The sequence below is a fragment of the Canis aureus genome, chromosome 16, assembly GCF_053574225.1.
Source record: "Canis aureus isolate CA01 chromosome 16, VMU_Caureus_v.1.0, whole genome shotgun sequence".
Taxonomy (NCBI): Eukaryota; Metazoa; Chordata; class Mammalia; order Carnivora; family Canidae; genus Canis; species Canis aureus.
The window spans coordinates 19,676,901-19,691,768 of NC_135626.1; the positions used below are offsets into that span (position 1 = coordinate 19,676,901).

Sequence of the window (14,868 nt, forward strand, 5' to 3'; positions counted from 1 at the left end):
TCGAAGTGATACCCTTCTAAAATGGTGAAAATTTTAAAAAGGTTTTGTGTTGAAAGTTCCATTATCTGAAAATTTTACACAGGAAGCACCGATGTATAGTTACTATACATTATTCTCTTTAAGGTGTTGGCATGGATTTTTTTTTAAAGGCTTAGTGATGTATTACAACTATTTGTGATGTTCAAGACACATAAATAGAATCCCCAGTTTATAATCCCAATTTTGCATGAATAAACATACATAGTTTTGAAGGCCTGGAGAACATGGCACATATAATATCCAATCACAAATCATTGTATTAAAATAACTGTATTAAGTTTTGGTCAGCAACAAAGCTTTGGTCAGCAGAGGAAACAAGTTATTTAGTCCAGCATTTATTTATCAATCCCCTTACTGCACCTAGTCAGCTGCTTTTCTTCCTCCAAAAAATAAGAGAAATCTGACCAACTTTTCTTCCGCATATAACCATGTTCATTTGCCCTCAGTCCCTTACTCCCTAGGACAATGTTTCTCCAGCAACAATCCCAGACCAGCATCAGCATCATTTGGGAACTCGATAGTATATCGATAGTATATCTGCAGGGCTCCATCCCATGACCTGCAGATACTAAGCCCCACCCTAGACTTCCTGCATAAGAAACTCCACAAGCGGGGCCCAGCAGTCTGTTTTAATAAAACACTCCAGGTGATTCTTACACTAGGGTGTGAGAAGCACTGCCCTAGGGTATGCCTGTGGTCTTGCCTCATCATCCGCATTTCAACCATTATAACCAGGGAAAAACTTAAAATATACTTGCTTCTAGATATTGCAGCCACTGAACTCTTTTTCCCCACCTCCGTGCCCCCACACCCTCCAAATCTTAGCATTTTGGAGCTAAAGAGGACTACAGAGATCATATAGTTCTAGGCTCACAATGTCTGGTGTGATGGGGAAACTGAGGACTAGAAGAGCTAAGGTAATTGCTTTATCACATAGTTCTTATCCAGAACCAGGGCCAGTGCTCTTTCTACCATAGTCACTGTCTTCCATATCTATGACCTGTCCATCAGCTTTCTTCCTTCCCTTTGTTTCCCTGTTTCTTTATTTGTTTATTTATTGCTCTCATTACTTCCACCTGCCTTACCCTAAGTCCACACTGCTTTTTTCTGTAGAGCTCTCTGTTTTCTGCATTACTTGTTTTTTATAAGGTTAATGACAATGAGAAAATTCATAGACTCTGTCTATAAAGGTAGCAGTACAGGTTCCTCTGCTAGTTGATTAATTGCTTATATCCTATGTCGGTTGTTTAAAAAATAGTCCTACCTTGCATCCTCTTATTTAAAATTGTTTATAAAAATCAGAAAATAGCATATGTGGTTTTGGTTACAGTTTTAAACTAATAATATCACTTCTAGTAGTTTTTAGATGGCTGCTTGAATAGATGACCACAGCCTGGAAGCCTTTGACTATTCTCAGAGGAAACTGAAGCTTTAAAAACAATAGAATTAAGTAAAATCGTGGTGTTCAGCATTCCCTAGTTCTGAATTGCAAATTGTAGGTCCTCGGTTTGCCAGATTATTTTACTACATGTTTTTGGAAAAAGAGTTTATCTTTTCAATAGTAATTTCACTCTCCTATGAAACAAACCCATTTTTATCTCTGAGTTGTGAGCTCATCTCCATGAAAGGATCCTGATTTATCTATATAACTAATTACTGTGCTTTTGTCATTTGCTATTATAGAATACCTCTTTAAGAGTTAATACTTCATTTATAATGAGATATACTGCTTTGTATCTTTAGCTACATGTAATCTATATTCCTGTCTCCTCAATGGAGCTGAGTTTGCTGATATCAAACAGCTAAAAGAAGTGATGAATCTTACCCAGATTCCTAACTCAGCCTAGCATTTCAACTTTGCTGTTTGGTTGTATAAAAATCAGAATAATTCTGTGTCTCCACTCCCATCAGCCAAGTCCCAAGCTGAAATATTTATTTATTTACTGATTTATTTTTAAAGATTTTACTTATTTAGAGAGCATGTGAGTGGGGAAAGGGGCAGAAGGAAAAAGGAGAAAGCAGACTCTGAGCTGAATGCAGAGCCCAATGCAGGGCTCCATCCCATGACCTCAAAACCACAACTCAAGCCAAAACCAGGAGTCAGATGTCCAACTGAGCCACCCAGGTGCCCTCCAAGCAGATATTTAAAGAAATTTCATGTCACTCCCTGAAAATGGAGCACAAATGTGGCTTGCTATCAAGTTACCCAACATTAATCTGCACCCAGTCTCCTGAGCTTTAAGCTTGTGAAAGAAAAAAAAAAAAAAAAAAAGCTTGTGAAAGCTCTGTTGCCCTATTGTGAAAAAGCAAAAGTCATTGAGCTGCTTAAAGCTCAACTGTTAGCTGCAGACTTTCCTTTTCAATGCAAGACTCTGCTTTCTAGATCTTTGGTACTTAGCAGGATCAGCCACTAAGCTGTATTTTCTTTTTGGTCAACAACCAACATCCTCTGCTGTCAAATCAGCTAGATAAGAGATTCATGAACTCCCCACTCCCAAGCATTAAACCTGACTTAAAGTATTACTTTATTTAGGGGGTGGAGGTGGGGGTAATTCATCAGCCACCAGCTTTTGAGAAAGTATTGGTTACTTACTTACATAAAGCAATTGTCTCTGAAAATGCATTCTTCTTGACAGATTATCATAGCCCACTTGTCTATCCCCTTAGCACAAGGAAGATTATTTTCTAAATCTATATTTTCAAATGTGTAAATGTCTTCTGACTGCCTCCCTAGTTGAAATTGAACTTGGCATGGTTGGAGCCATCAGTAGAGTTCAGTGCATGTAAAATCATAGTAACCTTTCAGCCAAATGGACATAAAACTTTGCCTTGTCAGATTTTCCCAAATGTCACTAAGAGAACCCTGAAGAGAATCTATAAAATTAACTCTGATATATAAGAGTATTCCAAATTGGTTTTTCAGTCCCCTGTTAGGTTCAGAGTAGCTGAGCTGGACATGAATGGAAGAACCAGGATCAGAGCTAGAAAACCAAGCTATCCACTTAAAAATGCTGTGTGAATGGAGCTCCCTTGCTTAAGGCCAAGTCATTAGTGGCACTCTTAGGTGATGAGCAAGGAAGCCTTTTTAAAGCCATAGTTTTGAATGCTTTATAACCTTTTCAAGTGCAGTGTTCCTGCATCCTCTTCACATGTTAAAGAGGAAGGATACTAGAAATAAAAACCCAGATGGAATTATATGGATTTAGTACTCATTAGAAAATTTAAGTAGATCCACTTCCAATGTATTAAATTTTATTTTATATTCTGCCAAGGTTCTCCTAATATTTTTCACACTGTAATTTAATTCAGTAAACATTTGAACACCCATTTTGTAGGTATATACTAGGTTATCTAGGACATTTAAAGATGAGAGAGACCCTGGTCAAGGCTTGACAGTTTCTGCTTATGGATTGCAGTATTGGGTTTTGAACTAAAGTCTTTACTTCCTTCTAACAAATTCTATATGTACACAAGATCTTTGATTTTAAGTGCAAGATTAAAATGCTCTGTAGAAAATAACCAGAATTCCAGATACTTATCCTATAGAGATTCATTGTAACATTTTTGACCTCAAGAAAATGTGAGATGTGTGTTATAGTTTTTTTAAAGATTTATTTATTTATTCATGATAGAGAGAGAGAGAGAAAGAGAGGCAGAGACACAGGCAGAGGGAGAAGCAGGCTCCATGCGGGAGCCCAAAGCGGGACTCGATCCCAGGTCTCCTTGATCATGCCCTGGGCCAAAGGCAGGCGCCAAACCGCTGAGCCACCCAGGGATCCCCTGTGTTATAATTTTTTGAACAAAACAACCATGTGATCTATTTTAACTGTTTTTTACTAGGAAAAAAAACTTTTTTTCTTTCCCCTTTGATCAGCTTTATCTTACTGTTAGTATTGGAGGAAGAATTTTTTAGAGCCAAAACCTGTTCAGTTGAGGTTTTGTTTCTCTTTTTAATTCACCTTTTCCAGTTTATTTTGGGACTGTGTCCAAGCCTGTCAGTTATTCACTCACTTTGCTTTTTTTTTTTATATAAATATTTATTTATTTATTCATGAGAGACCAGAGAGAGAGGCAGAGACACAGGCTCCCTGCAAGGAACCCAATGTGGGACTCAGTCCCAGGACCCCGGGATCACAGCCTGAGCCAAAGGCCGATGCTCAACCACTGAGCCACCCAACGTCCCTCACTTTGCTTCTTAATTGTAGATCTTCCCTTTAGGAAGCTGGGTGGATCAACTAAGCATTACAGGCATTCCTAAACCAGGAGTGCTGACAGCTGTGTGCACAGTGATAGTGCATCGGAACCCTTTCTGTGTGTGTGCACTTATTCTGAGTCCATAACACTCCTAAGATGTTCACCAGGTTTCAAATGTCTTCCTCTTAGAAGAAACTTAAAGGCCTCTCTTAAGACTACTTAAAATCTCTGAAATGATTTTAATGTTTTGGGAACTGCATATGGTATCCCTAGACTTGTATTTGGTATTTTCTTAATTTTTTCCATCTTTTTCTGTTATTGTTATTATTTTTTAAAGATTTTATTTATTTATTCATAGAGACACAGAGAGAGAGGGGGGCAGAGGCACAGACAGAGGGAGAAGCAGGCTCCATGCAGGGAGCCTGACGTGGGACTCGATCCAGGGTCCCCAGGATCACACCCGGGCTGCAGGCGGCACTAAACCGCTGTGCCACTGGGGCTGCCCTTTTTCTGTTATTATTATCATCCTGTATTTAAGGGAGAAAAGTAATTTTTTTTTTAATTTTATTTATTTATGATAGTCACAGAGAGAGAGAGAGGCGCAGAGACACAGGCAGAGGGAGAAGCAGGCTCCATGCACCGGGAGCCCGATGTGGGATTCGATCCCGGGTCTCCAGGATCGCGCCCTGGGCCAAAGGCAGGCGCCAAACCGCTGCGCCACCCAGGGATCCCGAAAAGTAATTTTATACTGGGCAATTGCTTAGTGTAATTTCTGCTAATTTTTCATTTCATTTTTTAATTCTTGACTTTAAATTCTTAATTCTAAAGAAAATGTAAAAACACATCTATCTGTAAAATCGTAAGTTCTAACATTTATTTATAGAGTGTAATATTTAGGAAATTAATGGTCAGAGTTCAATAATTCAAAAAGATTTCTTCTGAAAACCAGGGATCATAATTGTCCAATATCTACTCATATTTCACCCTTTAAAAAAATCTTGTGGACATCACTCACTTTTGTTTTTCCTTCCATTCTGTGTCTGTGAAGCTTCTCTGCCTTGCTCTAAGTCAGCAGTTTTCATGCAGCTGTTTCCTCATCAAGGTACTCTTTCCTTCTGTCATCTCTGCATGAAATGCCGCTTACCCTGCGCTCATCCTGGGCACATGGCATGAGACTTCATTTACCAACTCCTGTAAGCACAGTTCGGCTTAGCACCTGAGGCACTTGTAAAACCACTGCTTTAAGGTCTGGTGCTCGTTGGCCCTGCAGGTCCAGGCATCCTGTCTCTGTGAACAAGCTGTTGACACTCCCCCCTGAACCCTGAACACACAGTCCCAGCCCTGGGCAAACACAACGCATTTAACAGGAAACTCCGGGGAGAGTTATAAATTTAAAAAAAAAAAAAAAAAAGGCAGGGTATGTGGTTTGAGGAAGACTTTTTAAAGCCTAGGAAATACTTGTCTTTCCCCAATATAAATCCAATCCCAGTATTTCTTTAGAAATTAAAGCTGACTATGTACTCTATCACCTATGTTTAGAAAAAGGAATATGGTCTTAGGTAACTCTGAGGACTGAAAAGGAAAAAATGCCTTACACTTATATTTAATTTACAAAAGCTACCTTGTCTTCTTTTATTCTTCTATAACTATTATACAGAAAGATTAGACCAAATACAAAAAGTATTGGCAAGTCATGAAAGTACATTAAAAGTCTTGTTAATTCTTATAGTTAAAATTTTGTATATGTAGCTTCAAATACAAATATTTCTAAATGCATATTTAACGTGTCTCCATGAAAGTATTTACTATACCATAAGAATAAACTATAGTTATGTTACATTCTAAGAAGATTTATTATATTTTGTGCTTAAGTACACATTATCACATTAGCTTAAGTACACATTCTAGAATACACATTCTCATGTAAAATTCAAGTACTATGCATTTGTTCTACTACTACTTTCCGTACGTCACCTGGTCTTTTTTATTTCAGGCATTAGGAGCATCTTGATTTTGTAGTAATTATTTTATCTATGTGCAGAAAGCCTTCACGTGGACCATCTTATCTGATTGTTCTAACAACCCTTTGAAATAGGCACATCTACTCTTATCCTTAATTGATGGATTAAGAACTAGAACCAAATTAGGTTCTGATCCAACGAAGACTCAAACCCGGGTCTTCTGACATGTTTGCATCGTTGGATGTAACAAATGAGCCCTCTGATATGTTTGCCTTCTCATGTATATCATAAGACTTTGCTGACCAGTTTGCCATAGTATATGTGTAATCACCTAAGCAATGCAGTCAGGTAACTTACCAGTGCTCCCATGCAGGTGGTGTGAAATTTGAGTTACTTGTCTTTCACTTCTGTTGTGTGACTTTTCACAAATTACCTAACCCATTTTTCTTCAGCTTTTCAGTAACTGAAAGGGATTCCATCCTTTTACTACTTTATGAATGTATTAGGTTCCAGTTTGGGGATACCATTTTGGTACTTAAAAATTAGGTGAATTTTTAAAATGAAGTGTTTTATTCTTCATCAGGCTGGATCTATCCCTAGTTGTCAGAATAAATAAACCCTGATACCTGCCTTCAAGGAACTCATGTTCGAGCAGAGGAGGTAGACATACAACTTCAATAAGTATCATGCACTCTAATCATTTTTCCCACTTGATTTACTAAATTCTGGCCAATAACACCTTTTATTTAGGAGTTCATCTTTATCTGGAACCACCACAATTCATTGAAGCATAGTGCTTATTAATACACTGCTGTAGAGAATTTCAGCTTCTTCTGTCCTGCATGTTTGTAACTGGCTGCATGTTTGACCACAGACTATCTGTGGGAGAATTTAAAATAGGAAATCGGACCACAGAAGTTTTTATCTTTGTTCGTTTAGGTGGTGGCCTCTGGGTTTCCATCATCTCATGGGTTTTTTGGGTTTTTTTGCTTTTGTGCCCACTGAGGGTCAGAGGGGTGAGTGGTATTTAGGGGCCTACTACAGTAGACCAGAGTACAAAACTTCAGTGGAGCAGCACCAGGGTCTGCTCTCTAATTTAAGATACAGCGTGTATCAATGCAGGGTGGATTCTGTCTGCGTTTCAGTAGTCTGGCTGACCATCTGAGAGTTCTTCCTACGAAATGCCATCCAAGAGTTCTTCCTACGGAATGTTAAGACCAGATCCTTCACCAGCATCTTAGAGAGGTTTCTAGATTTCACTGTGGAAGGCAAAAAGAAGGACTGCTGCCAAAATTCTCAAACATGCAAATTATGCTTGGGAACTGAAATGTCAGAACTGGACACCATGATCACTGCTTCTAACTAACTTGACTTCTCCAAGATGCTGTACCTTGGTATAAATATAATGCATTTCAATTGATTTTTTTTTTTTTCTTAAAAATGACCCTTCAAGATGTTTATGTCAGCTTCTTTGATCTTTAAAGTAAAACAGCTTTGCTGTGAGGTTGGGAATCAGTTATACCACATTTACCTCTGTGTGGTTTATAGAGTTGGGTCACTGAATAGGAAGAAAATACACATATGAAAACAAGAATTAAGATGAAAACTAAGCTTTTGGCTATGAGTGTTGGGACTAAGTTGGTGATACTTTAACATTTTTTACTGAAGGAACACATGTTCATTAGGAAACAAAATTAGAAAACTCAGAATAGAATAAAAAAACCACCCATGATCCCACTGCTTTAAGAGAACACTGTTTATTAACAGTTTAGTACATATACTACTTTCTTTTCTTGACATAGTAGAGGTCCTAGTATGTGTAAACCTTTTATTTTTTTTTTTCAAATATTTTTATTTATTTATGATAGTCAAAGAGAGGGGGGCGGGCAGAGACACAGGCAGAGGGAGAAGCAGGCTCCATGCACCGGGAGCCTGACGTGGGATTTGATCCCAGGTCTCCAGGATCGCACCCTGGGCTAAAGGCAGGCGCTAAACCGCTGCGCCACCCAGGGATCCCTGTGTAAACCTTTTATACCTTGCTTTCTACCCTTAACGTTTAGCAAGAACTAAATAAGACTTTTAACATTTTATTTAGAGGTCTAAAGGTTACTTGCTTAACAGAAAATAGAATATCCTTAGTATTTCTTCAAAGAAATCTTCACCCTAGTGACTTAATCTGTGTGGCCACAATTTCTATAACTTAAATTCTGAAGAATATCAGTGACCAGCAGGCCCTTATCCTCAAAAGAAAGCATTGCCACCTTGCAGAGTAATGACAAGCTCCTCCCCAGAGCGAGCTAAATCTAGTAATGGCAAGGCTGTGTCAAAGATGGGCACGCAGGAACAAACCCCAGGGTGGCAGATTGCATGCAGAAAGCCACAGTCTCTCTTGGTAGTTGTCCACTCTGGGCTTCTCCTGATGGCTGTCTCCTGGTTGTTTTAAACCCCTGTCTTTTTAAATCCTAGCTTTACCTGAATTTTATTTTCTATTGAGAATATGAACCCACATAAGGAACTTTGGACTTGAACTTGTAGGTCACGTGCAGATTTAAGGAAATAGAAAGATGCACTATAAGTTCATGATAATTTCAGATAAAGGAAATTAAATTTTTTTCTTTTCCACTCAAAATATGCACCACACCCATGCTTTTGGGTTCTGAATTACAATGATCACATTTAAAAATGGAAGCATTCAGTTCAACCAATATTTATTGAAAAAGATACCAATTAAATAGATCTCACCGGAAAATGAATGATCTTTGCTTTTCTAGGTGTTTTTACTCTCATAGAGGAAATAAGATATATACACAAGTTGTGGTAGCAGAGACAGAGTGTAAGAAATGTAAATGCCTTATAGAAGCAGGGAGAGAAAGAGGGAGACAGTAGCTCTGGCAAGAAACAGCAGAATGCATCGTGAAGGAAATGGAGTTGAGGAAAAAATGGTTCGAATTTCTCTTGTGGAGACAGGCAAGGCAACAGAAACAGCCTGCACAAACACACATCCCAAAGTTCAGGGCACCCTGGAGATGATGAGCAGCATTCTTTCAGTTTTGTTACTTAAAAAAAAAAAAAAAAAAAATTCACTCTGGAGAAGATGTAAATACACAGGTAGAAGAGAACAAAAATCACTCAGAATTCTGTTAGCCAGAGAAAACTCTGTGAATGTTGTAGTATCTTCCATTAATCTTTCTGCACGTATGATTGAAAAAGAACAGATTGGAGATGCCGGTCCATTGTACTTGGCTCCTGCAGAGGTGTGGTAGACATTGTTCAGCTGCACCCAGACTCCTAGCTTTTTCATAAAAAAGCACTAACAAATGCCCAGTGTTCCTTTGAGAAGTTGAGGACAGCAAACTTTTATTGAGCCTATGGAAATCTGAATTGAATGCAAGGCTGAATCTAAATGATGTGTGGCTTCTAGAAGATCATCACAAATCAATTTCCTGTTCATGAGCCAATAAGTAGATGTGTGGGTCTATGTCCATTTTCTATAGCAGCAATACTTTGAAATGGTGCTTTGTCCAAAAATGAGTATTTTTCCTTTCTCAAATTTCCTGTTTATTTTAAAATTCAAATGATATAGTAAGAATAAAGTAAAAATTACTTGAATTAACACCACCCAGAAGTAACAAATTTGGCAAATGTTTTCCTGTCCTTTTTTTTTTTTTCCTGTATTTGAGATTTTTTTCCCCCTACTTCAAAATTAGTCATCTTTCTTTATCAGTAAATATCAACCAGTACTTTATATTTTGATACAAATTGCTAAGATGCTCTCCAGCTTTCTGCTTTCCCACCAAGTCATGCCACAGGTGGGTATAATCAGTAATTATTTGGGTAAATTTTATTGAAGTGTAACAGAAAAGGACACAGATCAAGTTTACAATCTAGTGACCTTTTAAGAAGTAAACATTAAAAAATCCAACATCTAGATTAAGAAATAAAACATCACCAGCACTCCAAGGAACCACCCACCTCTTCCAGTCATATTTCCCCAGGGTAACCACTATTCTGTTACCTATCTTATTTGTAAACTCTACTAATCTGGTGGGCAGAAAGTATCTTGTTTTTTACTTCTGGTTACTTTTATGAAAGTATTGCTTGGACTATTTCTAAAATTCACTGTAGGGCCCAGTTTTTGGAGGTTAAATCTCCTCCATGAAAGAAATGAATGGCATCTGTTTTAGGTGCAGAACATGAAGGGATTTTTCATAGTTGAAAACGCTAAAGCAAAGATTCTACAGGATAACCTTTGTCATGTATTATTTTCTCAGTAAATATTTGAGTTCCTTTGGGACAGGCACTATGATTTTAAAATATATATATATATATATATATCTTCCTTTCTTTGAAGTGACAGATTTCAGTACCTTCTACAACTGGGAGAGTATATTCTGTGTGTAACAGTAAGGGTATGTGGCTAGAAGCTGACCTCTGCTGCAAGCTTCTGATACGATGTTGGAGGAAGGAGCTCTAGTCTTCCCTGGTGGCTGCCAGCCTTTCATTCAGCTCAAGCCTGCCTGCCTCTAGCTTTCCCTTGCAACTTCTCAGTTGTTTTTATTTTTTTCTTATGCTGTTTTTCTGCTGTGATAGCAAATTTTGCTTAACAAAATATGATGTTTTCTGTGTGACAGGGTCTTTGTAAATATCCTAGCAGTTGACTGTTGAAATATGCAAAAAACAATTTACCAGGTTGTATCTCATATGCACATCATGAGACTCAGTCCTGGAGCTTAACTCCTGAGGACAGAGAGTAACCAGCCGATCTGCTTCTCTCCAGGAATCGACAAGGAGAACGTTGAACTCTCCCCAACCACTGGGCACTGTAACAGTGGACGGACTCGCCATGGATCCGCAAGCCAAGTGCAGAAGCAAAGAAGCGCTGGCAGTTTCAAACGTAATAGCATTAAGAAGATCGTGTGAAACTTTCTTTCTTTCCTTTTTCAAACAGACTTAACTTACACGGGCTCTCCACTAGTGACCCCTTCACCACCGTGCTGTGATGCTGCACTTCATGTTTTATAATGAGCCCATCCAAGTCTGCCATGTTGCCAGATGATCAACTCTTGGAAGCATTGCCTAAATTTAATGCTGCTTTTTCTTTAACTTTTTTTTTTCTTCTACTTTTGGTGTTTCTAGTTTAAGCAGGTGTTCAGAACAACTGCAAAGAAAGCGGGAGGTCAGGACGCTTGAACTGAGAACATCCCAATTGTGAGAGAGGATGAATTCTCAAATACTGCTACCACTGGCCAGCTATGAAAGCCATTTGCACAGAGCTCTCTGCCTTCTATGTTTTCCCCTTCTTCATCATACAAAGTAAAGTGTTAGTCTTATTTACACACTTTTCAAGATAGAAGTGTATGGGAGAAATAATACTGTAACCCCAGTATGTTTAATCTGACTTTTAGCTGTGGACTTTTTTTTACCTTACAAAACTGAAGGAACCATAGAGGTCAAGCCTCAGCGACTTCACACCATAAAGCCACAGGCAAGGTACTTTGGGGGGTGGAGGGATTTAGTATTTTGTAATGAGTTCTTAAGAAGTACTAACACTTGAGTATTAGCAATAATTACAGGAAAATAAGCATAACCACATATATCTTAATGTCACTGAATTAAAGCGATGGGTTCCGAGGCCTTATCCAAGCTCAGTCATCCAAACTAGTTTATTTTTTTCTCCAGTTGATTATCTTTTAATCTTTATGCTAAAAGTTTTTTTTTTTTTTGTTTTTATAAGCCAAAACTATACTAAGTATAGTAATTATGTGTTTTCCCCCTCCTTCTCTTCTTTCCTAAATAATCCTGAGCAGGGTAATCAGTGAACAAAGTGTTGAAAATTGTTCCTCGAAGGTAATTTTCATAGATGTTTGCATTAGCTCCATAGCAAAATGGAATGGTACGTGACTTTTAGAGTAGCTGATGCTGTTATTTTGTTTAATAATTTTCCCAGAAACACAGAGTATGGTGTATATTATCAAAAATTTCTTTGATGACATGTATTTTAAGTGTCTTGTAATCTTCCCCTCCCCTCCAAAAAAAAAATCAGGAATCTCTTTAGCAAAACATTGGGGTTCTATATGATAGAATTGCATTTAATCACTGTGAAAGGACTTGTCAGCCTGCGTTAGGATGACAATAGGGGACCTTAAGAGTTGCTGCTATATTGAACGGTATGGATTTATCATGGTGTTGGAATTTCCATAGTAATGCAGATCCAAGTTTTTTGTGGTACCTGCAGTATGCAAATTGATTTGACTTCCGTGAACATAATAGTAGTATCTGGATGTTCCAATTTAGATCTAAACCATATTTATTACAGAAAAGATACTATCCCCCTACTCCCAGGTTCCCTTTATTTGTTACGATGTAATGGCTTTGGGAGGGGAAAAGAAACCTAGGGGAGGGGGAGCTTCCTGTAGTGCTGTTTCATGAGTGGATTTCAGTAAATTAAATTCCACAGCTAAATCAATAAATAATGGTACATTGAAGTGTTCTGATTTTAATAATATAACACATTTCACATTTATCCACACAGTAACAATGTAATATGTTAATGTAAATAAAATTGCTTTTGATATTCAGAAATAACAAGAATTTAATTTTCTTAATTTGTTTACAGTCTGGGAAAAGTAAGAACCATTTGCCAAAATAAAAGGAGAAAAACTTTAGTATTAATAGTTTTTTTGACATAGAATTGTTGGAAAATATTGAAGACAGGTGCAATTAACTAAACTTTGGTTTTTAATGATTGTAGAGGCTGTATTAGAGTAGAAAGTTCTGTAACAGAACAGCTAGGACTAAGGATGCTAAGACGAGAACAGAGTTCACAAATAGATCCTTAACATCCCAATGCCAAGCTGCCCATTGGGTCTTGGATGCCTGCAGCCCAGTGCTTCTGGGAAGGGACCACAGCTTCTTGCATCCTGGAATAAAAGGCAGATATGAGCCTGTAATCATCGTGGTTCCATGTTTTTCTTCTTTGTTGGTTGGCTTGGTGCATGTTGGTGGGTGTTGTTATGCTGTTTTGCTTCTCCCATTGAAATAAAGAAACTGCCAGAGGTTTTCTGTTTAAAAAAAAAAAAAAAAAAAGTGGTATTTCCATAACAAGTTTTCCAAGGTATGCTATTTCTTAAATTTATTCACTATTTCCCTCTAGTGGAATGAATGGAATGAATTCACTTGAAGTACCTCATGAAATGATCAGCGTTGCACAAATCAAAATTGAGCTTTCTTTGAACTGCAGAAATATTTTTGATCAGTACATCCTAGAAATTGGAAAACTTCCTAAGGTTTAAAATATACCTTGTTTAGAAAACTTCAGATTTTTTTAGGAAAATCTAGATTTCTAAGTAACTAAAGTGAACATGAGTTAAGTCTCATCACTGTGCTTCCCCTGTGAAATAAAACACTCTTTTAGGCCTCATACCATGACCTACGCAAGAAATCGGAAGCTCAGAGCAAGTTTCCCATTTTGCATAATCTGATGTAAGTTCTGTAAAGAACGTAGAAGTAATTTGGGGTTTGTGGATGTTACCCCCTGATTTTCTAAAGAGGCAAACGTAATTAACTCATTACGTTTTCGTTGTGCATAACTCACCTGGTTTTATCACTGCTCCGGTCCCAGGGATGTGCCCTGTTTGCCAGCATGGAGAACACAGTTCAATGGCTTTGGGGGAGAACTGTGAGGCTCTGTCCCTCATCCACACGACCAACACCTGCCCATTACTGAGTGCCAGCCCCACACGGGTCCTGAGCCCAGCGCTGAGGACACCACGGTGTGCAGTCAGCTGCCACCCCCACAGGATGGAAGCTGGCAGCCCTCCCTCCCTGCTTAGTGGGTTCTAGAGATTTTCAGTTTGTTTTGACTTTCTGTTTGTTCTCATTTTGTTTTACACCCCTCCCAACCCTCCAGGCATAAAGAGGCATGTCTTAATGTTATGCAATGGACTTACACAAAAATTCACTCTTCGTGTCAGCCACACAGTTTTTTTTAAAGCAGTATATTCACCTGTAAATAGTTTGTGTAAAATTTGACAGAAAAGTATATTTACTACACTGTAAATACATGTGATGATATATTGTATTATTTTGCTTTTTTGTAAAGCAGTTAGTTGCTGTACATGGATAACAAAAATTTGATTATTCTCGTGTTAGTATTGTTAACTTCTTCCTGCAACTGCGTCACCTCATTTAAAGAAAATGCTGTGTATTGTAAACTTACATTGTATATGGTAACTTCCTCCCCTTTCCATCTGGGCCTAGACTCTGGCAGTTCCCTCGTCTATGACCTTGTTAATATTGTACGCCAGCAGGAGAGATACTGCCCAACAGTCAGAACCGATCATTGTAGGGGAAAACTGTAGAACTCCATTTCAGATCACTGTTGTTCCCCACCCCATCTTCCTCCCTGTGTATGTACTCCCCCCCCCCTTTTTTTAAGTAAAATGTAAATTCAATCTGCTCTAAGATGTGGGGAGTGGTTTAATTTCTTCACATGCCTCAGCTCTGTGTTCTCACTCCCCCCGCCCCCACTTCTCCCTAACCTTTTGAAACATCCAGGCCATTCCCTTTCTTTTAAGGACCCCTTGGGTTCTCCTCCCTCCCCCAACCCCTCCATGGGAAAGATCCTTCTATTTCCAGAACCTTTCTAAACTAAAAGTAATTTTGGTGAAAGGTG

At 38.3% G+C, this 14,868-nt stretch overlaps 1 protein-coding gene across 10 annotated transcripts in view; it reads left to right on the forward strand.

Annotated features, from left to right (window-relative positions):
* Window positions 1–14,652, forward strand: part of NF1 (neurofibromin 1) — a 273,767-nt gene extending 259,115 nt beyond the window's left edge. For 6 of the 10 annotated variants that reach the window (XM_077852082.1, XM_077852077.1, XM_077852076.1 and 3 more), the window contains 2 exons: window positions 5,282–5,335; window positions 10,972–14,652. In XM_077852082.1, the coding sequence (XP_077708208.1) occupies window positions 5,282–5,335; window positions 10,972–11,114 (197 nt within the window). In that variant the 3' untranslated portion in view covers window positions 11,115–14,652. The remainder of the gene's footprint in view (window positions 1–5,281; window positions 5,336–10,971) is intronic. The other 4 variants (XM_077852085.1, XM_077852079.1, XM_077852081.1 and 1 more) reach the window with 1 other exon arrangement.
* Window positions 14,653–14,868: the final 216 nt, after the last annotated feature.